A 9,126-nucleotide genomic window follows, 5' to 3' on the forward strand; every position below is an offset into this window, starting at 1 on the left:
CCCTTGTCCAAAAAGGCTAGGTGTAGATCTTTCCTACCAGAAGATCAGGGGTGTGGCAGAAAGACAGCAGTAAGGAGGAGCCAAGGAGTAACAGTAGAAAGGCTGCAGAAAGAGTCAGGAGCCCAGAGGAGGGGGCAAAGGAGGTGAGGGGGTGGGGCATGTCGATAAAGCAGAATAGGCCGGAAAAAAGTCTATAATTACAGTCCTAGTAGGTTAGTTCTAATTCTGGTTATACATAAAATCCCCTGACGACAGTTAGATCATAACATAATGTACCTCCTTACATTGGTCGCGGCCTCGACACACGCAGATGCTAGCAGAGATGCCAACCACAGAAAACCGAAATGAGTATTGGGACACATATGAAAATGTGTATTTTCAGGGAAAAATGTGTATTCCCCACGACCGACCAACCGACCAACTAGTAAAAGTAAAATGTTCAGGGTGTCCAGCAATATTTCCTGAAAAAAAATTACTAGCTCACGAGCACGAAAAAAGAAGCACACACTCGTACAATATACATGTATCCAGTCAACATGTCAGTGTTCAGTGTCGTACTGGGGTCTTGTTTGACTTAAGTATTTCAGTCTATTATTATATACCGGTAACATTTTCCTCTCATTATTATGTAAAAAATAAATCCTGCTTTAAGAGTTCGGAAGGGCCTAGAACAAAAATTTCGACTATCAACAACCTTACTGGGTGTCATGATTCATATTATGAACTGACAGACTCAAATTATTGCTCAAACTCAGAGAAAAGCGATAACTTGAATGGCTCAAGTAGACCCATGCACTGTGAGAGTTGTAACAACTGTGGTAGGGAAAGATGCAGTGACACACTGAAAATCTACCAGTCTTGAACAGAAAGCTACAACATACACTGTAGGTATAATTTACTATCACCCATCCAATAAAACGTGAACACATTATTTCAATAACACAGACTTGCAAAGTATGAAATTTCCCGATTCCGCACACGGCCTGCACGAACGCGCGCTTTGCAGAAAGCTCTAATCAAAATTCTGAAATGTGCTTCCAAGTTTTTGTCCTCTGCAGTGGCGGCTCGTGGTTTTAACCCACACACAATATCGACGTGCACTCGACCTGTAAATATGTTTAATAAGAACAGTACTGTATGATGGCAAAAAGTCAATTGATACTGTACCAATTACGCTGTCCCATGCAGATTAAGTCTATGATCAGATACTATAAAAAGCTGGACAAAGTTAGCACACAACAGTTTTCCATCATTATGTAATCAAACGTTCATCACACTTCTCAGTTTTAAGAACACTGTTCTAACAAAGTGGGGAAGTGTGTTAAATGCTAATTAAAGAACTTGGTGTCTAGCTGAGGTGACGGTGGATAAGGGGAGAGAAGGGAGGGGGGTAGGCCCTTTGTTTTCGGTCCAGACTGACAGCCGAGAGCCTATCGCTCCTCGTTATAATTCTCCTTATACATCTTCACTAGACGATTCCTCTTTTCGCCGGCTAGACTCATATGGGCCAGGAACGTTATTTTAGTGGGGAGAAAGCGATGAATAGTCACCAAACAGGAATCAAAGGTGGCTAAAAATTCAATTTATAAACAAAAAAGATTAGTGCCATGCTAACAATAAATGTTTTGATGATAGTTAGAGAAAGGCTGAATGATAAGAGTACATGTATTGCTGATGAAATATTTCATGTGTCTGTGCTGCTCAAGACTCAAGACAGTCTCATTACCGATTTTGTAAGCAACACGGAGGCCAACTTGGCAATCTAGGGATGTTTATATTCGCTCTTTGTAGTCTCAGGGCAGTCGATGGATTTGTCCACCCGTCGTGTTCGTTTGTCCTCGTACGAAGTTCCGCGACGTGTCGGCTTGACGAGAGACGATTTAAAGTTACGAGCCGGTGCGATAAACAAAGGTGACGGAATGAGGCTCTGTCGCGACAAAACAGCAGTGAATCTCACTTGTCTATTTGCACGCCTTCAAATCGGCAAGGTGCTTTTTGAATATTGATACATGTTTATTCGGATTTACTTAAAACTGAATGAAAATCATCATCAGCAATAAATCTCTCAATCCCACTGACCAAACTTTGACCGGCACCTTGCCCAGTTAACAGACCGCCCCTGGTCCTCTGGTGTTGCCTTCACACCCTCCCCCATAGTATCTTTTACCCCAAAAAATCAATAATCTCCTCCCCTATTCCGTAGTCCTATACTTCGCAAGGCCGTTACTCCCACCAAAGACAGTCTTCGCTCACACGATGGCGCATTTATTTATGATGCGTATGCGTGCAGGTTCAGTGACCGGTCACGATGGCGAGCCAGACAATCTAAGAATCAGACGACGCTTGTATTTTCTTTTCTTTTTTCCCACAAGTGAGAGCACAGAGGCGAGTCCGAGCATTCATTCAATTTTATTTGCACGGCGACATTGCGTTTATACTGCACAACCTGCATGTCACAAACGTTGCGTTATCAGACAACTGCTGGCAAACTACTCGGTGGTAGGCCTAACGAAAGCGAAAGTAGATCTTGATTTTCCCGATCGAGTCTCGGTGTCACATACGCTTCCGCCTGCCGCCATAGCTGCCTATTCGCGTGAAAGTGGAACGTACTCTCCGGATCGGGAAAAGCTGAGCGAATATAATATCACGATCGCGACCTGCAAAAATGAACTTACTGACCTTATCGGACTTGGTTTTCAAATATTCCAGTTCTGCGACACTGGTACTAGATCTATTTTGACAAAAGATGGGACTTGGATAATTAGGTTTACTCGCCCAAGCTGAATCTCGTATTTTTCGCATTCTAGAATGCGTATCTTTTCATGAAAAGTCGTATTCGCATATATTTTCGGCAAAAAATCGTACTAAAATACGTAAAATTGTACTGGTTGGCATCTCTGTGCTAGTTCTATGTGTCGTTATCAATTTAACCCTGCGTAGATCTAGAGATCTAGATAGCCCACGAATGAACACAACACATTAAGTTTAAGAGCAGCACCCTTCATAGGCAACACGTCATTATATCTGTGGCGAAAAACTGTTTGGAACTGTAGCATTTCTTTACACATAAATATTTAAAGCGGACATTTTTTGGACCGACTGAACCATATTGCAAACGAACAATCTTTGGTAGGCCTATAATATAATTATAGATCTATATATATCTGAAATTTGAGGGGAAAGGATGTGATTTCAGAGTCTTCGGAGAAATAGTGCCCAGCTTTTATATTCCCGAACGTTCGGAGAAATAGTGCCCAGCTTTTATTTTCCCGAACGTTCGGAGAAATAGTGCCGGCCAAGGCCAATGATTCTGATGAATAAAACATTTTTTGGGACCCGAGTCCAAATTAAATCTAGATCTAGATCTAGATTCGGAATCTATATTTGGACTCGAGTCCGAACAGATAAAAAATCTAACCGAACTCGAGTCCGAAAAGAGCTGCCATCTGAACAGGGAAGTTCTCCCCTCAATTGCCTCACCGCTGCCTCAAATTATAAGAGTCTTCTCTCTTGATTCTAAAATCTAGATGAAGAATGGCCACCTCTATTCTCACCCTGGGTGAGAATAGTGCAGGCGAGTCTTTTGGCTATTCTCACCCGGTGCGCGTTCACCGTTATAGCCTAGATCTAGGCCAACACATTTTGCATTCACCCTAAACCACAGAATTCTACACTGTGATAACAGAAAAATTGTAGAATTCTGTGCCGTGAACAAACGTTCCATTACAACTGTAGCCTACTAAAAGCGTACAATTTTGTCTGTGGGCAGTGGAGAGAGAGAGAGAGAGAGGAGAGAGGAGTAGCGCGAGAACTTCCGGTCAAAACAAAATGGCGACCCGCGTAGTTCGGCTCGATTCGAAAAGTTAAATAGGCGTAGCATCTTTGTAGACAACCAAATTAATTTACTTTTGTGTTTTAACATCATTTTTTAACTTTGTTTAGGTCAATTTGATCGTCCACACCGATAGGCAGTATTCAGAAGGAGACAGAGAGAGAGGGGAGGAGTAGATCTTGCGAGAACTTCCGGGCAAAACAAAATGGCGACCCGCGTAGTTCGGCTCGATTCGAACAGTGAAATAGCCATAGCATCTTTGAAGGCGATCAAATTAGCTTACTTTTGTGCAAACGTAATTTTTTCTTGGCTTTTATCAATTTGATCATCCACATCGATAGAAAGTATTCCGAAATAAGGAAAAACAGGTCTTGTTTCAAACCGGGTGAGAATAGCCTACGGTCGCAAGTCTCACCCAGGGTGAGAGGTAGATCGTTTTTCGGCGATTGTTAAGATTCCCGCGTTTAATTCCGATGTGCGTTTTTCATACCCTCAGGCAGGCATATTTCGCTTTGGTCCCTAACCCTGGCCCTAACCCTAACCCAAACCCAAACTCTAACCCCAACCCTAACCCTAACCTAGGGTTAGGGAACAAAGCGAAATATGCCTGAGGGTATGAAAAACGCACATCGGAATTAAACGCGGGAATCTTAACAATCGCCCGTTTTTCTATTCTCACCCCGGATGAGAATAGCCACTTCCATCAAGAATCTAGTACAGGTAGATCGAGTATTCTAGTACTGAAGTAGGGAAGTAGATCTCTACTCTAGATTTAGATATAGAGACGTCTAGAGAATCTTAGCTAGATCTATAATATCTACCCTACTCCTCACACTGCACCGTCTGTCCTCTCTAAGACTAAGACGTCTTAGTCTTAGTCTTAGTCTTAGTTGTCAAGTAAAAGTTACAATAAACTTCTATCGTACTCAGATATTTTAAACTTAATGACTTAGCCTACAAAAATACCCTGATTCATATTCTCACCTGAACTAATAAATATCCTTCTTTCAAAGCATGATTCATGGCTAAAATTAATCGATTCAGCGATGGAAGCCTTCAGCGATAGCGAACTGTTTCCATCAGTATCAATCCACCATCACAAACAAACTACCCAGGTACTGCATTCAATTCAGTTCGCAGCAAACCATTACATAAATAACAGGATTTGATGAGATGAATTTTAAAAAAGAAGAGAGACTTTTGAATTTACTTGTACACTGAAAAAGCCATTACATTTGTTTTGCAAAAAGTTAAAGTTTATAAACAGATATTAGCTCTGAATCTGTATTTTTAGTTGTTTTTACATCTTCTTTGTTTTGAAGCACTTCAATAAATCTTGTCCAAATTGGCATTTATCTATCAGATCGATTAAAACATGAAGGGAAAAGGGGATAATCAAATTTATTAAATCTAGTACATAATCTTTTAGAACTAGAGTGCTCTTTACAGATAAGATTGAGAATTGATATAAAAATGTTTACAGATATCACAAAATGTAAGTTTTTAATTAAAAGCCAGTTATTTTATTGAAACGACTGATCTCGACCTAAACTTTAGTTTGTAGCATTTCGAATCTTTTCATTATAGATTTTAACCACTTTTACCAAGGGAAACAACCAATAGAATGGAGGCTGCCAAAGAGGTTATAAATAGAACTAGAGGTTTTAGCTGTGACGTCATGAGTGTCAAACGTGAGGGCGCGCCGCCGCGCTTTTCCCTTTCGTCAACCCGCAGCCACCTCCCGAATCGTCAACCACCCCCAACCTTTTGTTTGTTTGTTTAGTATAGGGTTTTACGGCGCTCGCAACTGCATAAGGTCATATGAGCGCGCGGGACACACCTAATACTTTTTCGTTGGTAGGAAATTTTTGAATTTTGCCCGGGTGGCGGCCGAAGCCTACTCTTATCGATTTTTGACCACCAAGGGATCTTTAACGTGCGCAACTTGCACACGGGCCCTCCGAGATTTTTCGCCCTTGTCCGAGAAGGCTAGGTGTAGATCTTTCCTACCAGAAGATCAGGGGTGTGGCAGAAAGACAGCAGTTAGGAGGAGCCAAGGAGTAGCAGTAGAAAGGCTGCAGAAAGAGTCAGGAGCCCAGAGGAGGGGGCAAAGGAGGTGAGGGGGTGGGGGCAGAAAGTGGAAATGAAAGCAGACAACAGAACATTGTTAGAGATCAGGAAAGGATGTGAAAGGAGACAATTTTAGAGAAGAAAATTTTTTGGTCGCTACCCGGAATCGAACCCGGGACCTTTGAATGAGAGGCCAACACCTTAACCTCTAGGCCACGAGAGCCCCCTCCCCAACCTTTGACACGGGTCAAACTTCCATCTATTTATAGGTAGTTAAATCTACCGGAACATGTATTAAGCAAAGTGATGTGCAATGATAGTCGCAATAGAGAGATTGTTTTGGTCTCTCTTTACTCATCTGCACCACACGAATTTAATTGATGTTTTTCCCTGGACTCTGCCTTCACTAAAGTCTCGAATCTAGATCTAGTTGCAATCTAATTGCAGGTTGCAGATTTAATAAATTGCCGACTGAGAGAGAGAGAGAGAGAGAGAGAGAGAGAGAGAGAGAGAGAGAGAGAGAGAGAGAGAGAAGGGGGAGGAGTAGATCTTGCGAGAACTTTCGGGCAAAACAAAATGGCGACCCGCGTAGTTCGGTCGATTCGAAAAGTGCAAGGGCCATAGCATCTTTGTAGACGATCAAATTAGCTTACGTTTGTGCTATAACGTCATTTTTTTTCTTTGCTTTTGTCAATTTGATCATCCACACCGATAGAAAGCATTTCGAAATGAGGAAAAACAGGTCTTGTTTCACACTGGGTGAGAATAGCTAACGCTGGCAAGTCTCACCCGGGGTGAGAGGTCAATCGTAGGGTTTTTATTCTCACCCCGGGTGAGGATAGCCACTTCCTTACTTTAATGATTAGGTGATTAAACTTGATCTCTTATTGACAATATAAAAGTCAATTTAAGCTTCATTTCGTTAGAAAACAATGTGTTAGATTTGCTAACTTCATAGACTTTGTGTTAAACAACACTTTTAACAAAACGAATCCTTACAAGCCTAGGCTTGGCCTTTGTAATCTCGAAGGTTTAGAAGTAGAAGAGTCTACTACTAGATCTAGAGTCTAGACCAATTTATTTAATCTCTTGAATGTACTGGATAACAACAGAAATCTGCAACTTGCCACTAGATTACAACTCTAGATCTAGATCTAGATTCGAGATTTTAGTAAAGGCAGAGTCCAGGGAAAAACTTCAAGAAATTATCGTGGTGATGAGTACAGAGAGACCAAAACAGTCTCAATAAATAATATATCGCGACTATCACGGCACATCACTTCACCTATACATGTTCCGGTAACTACCTATAAATAGATGGAAGTTTGACCCGTGTCAAAGGTTGGGGGTGGCTGACGATTCGGGAGGTGGCTGCGGGTTGACGAAAGGGAAAAGCGCCGGGCCGCCATTCCGGAGAGGAATAAAAGGCTAGTCGGTGCATAGCAACACTTTTCTATCTCGAATTTAAGATATTCTGTGAAGTCTTTTGATGTTGATTTCTTTTTCATGTTACTTGCCTTCCGCTAATATGTACTCGTGGGTATTTTTGTGATTGTTCTCCTTTAATGAACCAGATAATCTCCAAATAATGCAAATAGGCCTTTTACACGGTAATACCATAAATATGGGTGAGTAAAATTTAGAAAAAAAAAGAATGAGATGGACTTGATGATCACTTGTTAAAATCTAAATTACAATTTTATTGAAATCTTTTGCTGTGTGTCGCTCAAACAGTATGTATAGTAGGGATGGGCAGGTAACGGTACCCAGAACCGGAACTCCCGGTTATACCGAAGGAGGTGTCAGTACAGGCACCAGGCCTCCAGTACCGGCTCTCGGAAGGAGCCGACACCAACGGTTAATACCGGCTCTGAGAGGGAGCCGACGCGACGAGGTTTTTTTCTCACCGGGCCACGGGAAGTGTGCAGCGTGTAGGCCTAGGTCTAGCAGCTGGGGCGTCAGATGCACAACGCAGCGGGGGACCTTGATACAGGACTGCACTTTGCTTATTTTGATACGCTGATTCCGAAAATCAAAACTTTGCAAGCAGAATTTTAAAAATAGTTATCGCCGCTAAAAATTGATTTCATTTTCGGAATCAGCGTATCAAAATAAGCAAAGTAGCTGGCGTGGAACCTGATTTGAAGTCATATTTTAAATTTAAGCAAACTTCGTTTTTGATTGTCAATTTTGAATCTGAAGTCCTGAATCAAAGCTCATCTCCTAATATCATCTAAATTGCATCGATGCGGGCGTAAAATCTCCTACACATAAAAGAAACAGCTGTCATATCCAATAGCAAACTGTCTTATTCCTCGGCAAAAAGACATGATAGCATTTTAGTTCTTTTTTATGTCTTAACCACAAAACTCGTTGAGGTCTTTGTTGTCTTTGGACAGCCGGGCAAAAGACAAATAGATGTTGGTCAGAAATAGCTTTGTTAGTGACAGTCAGATTAACTGCTGGTTTGTTCTTAGATGTAATGACAAGGTCCAGGATGTGTCCACAATAGACTGTGTGAGCTGGTCACCATCAAGGGTCATTCCATCTAAAATAGAATTGAAGATCATTGTGCCAGGGACGTTCAGACCGATGTAGTGCAGCGGTTAGGAGCTTCCCCATTGCACGCAGAAGACCCAAGGTAGATTCCTGTGTGGGGAATTGTTTTTCTCGAATATTTCGGGTCTTTTTTCTTTGACGATTTAGCATACCCATCTAAATCCGGGTCGTCTCTGACAGGCAGGCTCGCGGCTCGTCTATGATTTAAACTGTGTCGATGGGAGTGTGAAAACATGTGGGTGGTAGGCAAGTGCTCTGGTGAGATTTGCTCCTTCTTTCCTATCAGATATTCATCTTTTTATCACTTCTTCATTTCTTTGAATGTTGATCTCTAGTATCATCTTTAATCTCAGACATTAAAATCTATTTGTGTTGCAAATGCCAAAAAAATCATACTGAAACGAAAAACAAAACAAAACGAAAATAAGTAAATAAAAATGTAAAGACAATATAGCTATTTAAAAAACAATCCCCTGTAATGTTAGTATACACACACGACTGTAAAACTGGAGAGAGTAGTAGTAGTAGTATAAGGTTTTACGGCGCTCGCAACTGCTAAGGTCATATGAGCGCGCGAAACACAAGTTGTTCACCTCTGCGAAAGTTCACTTCACGACTGGTAACTAATTTACTTTAAAATGCTAAAAAGTTAAAATATTCAAATT

The 9,126-nt window shown here is 41.4% G+C and overlaps 1 protein-coding gene across 1 annotated transcript in view; it reads right to left on the minus strand.

Moving 5' to 3' along the window:
* LOC101849695 (pleckstrin) overlaps nucleotides 1–4,924 on the minus strand; it is a 35,133-nt gene extending 30,209 nt beyond the window's left edge. Inside the window, exon 1 of the mRNA XM_005098832.3 lies at nucleotides 4,817–4,924. Within this exon, the coding sequence (XP_005098889.1) occupies nucleotides 4,817–4,855 (39 nt within the window). The 5' untranslated portion in view covers nucleotides 4,856–4,924. The remainder of the gene's footprint in view (nucleotides 1–4,816) is intronic.
* Nucleotides 4,925–9,126: the final 4,202 nt, after the last annotated feature.

This window comes from Aplysia californica, unplaced genomic scaffold (genome assembly GCF_000002075.1).
Source record: "Aplysia californica isolate F4 #8 unplaced genomic scaffold, AplCal3.0 scaffold00194, whole genome shotgun sequence".
NCBI lineage: Eukaryota > Metazoa > Mollusca > Gastropoda > Aplysiida > Aplysiidae > Aplysia > Aplysia californica.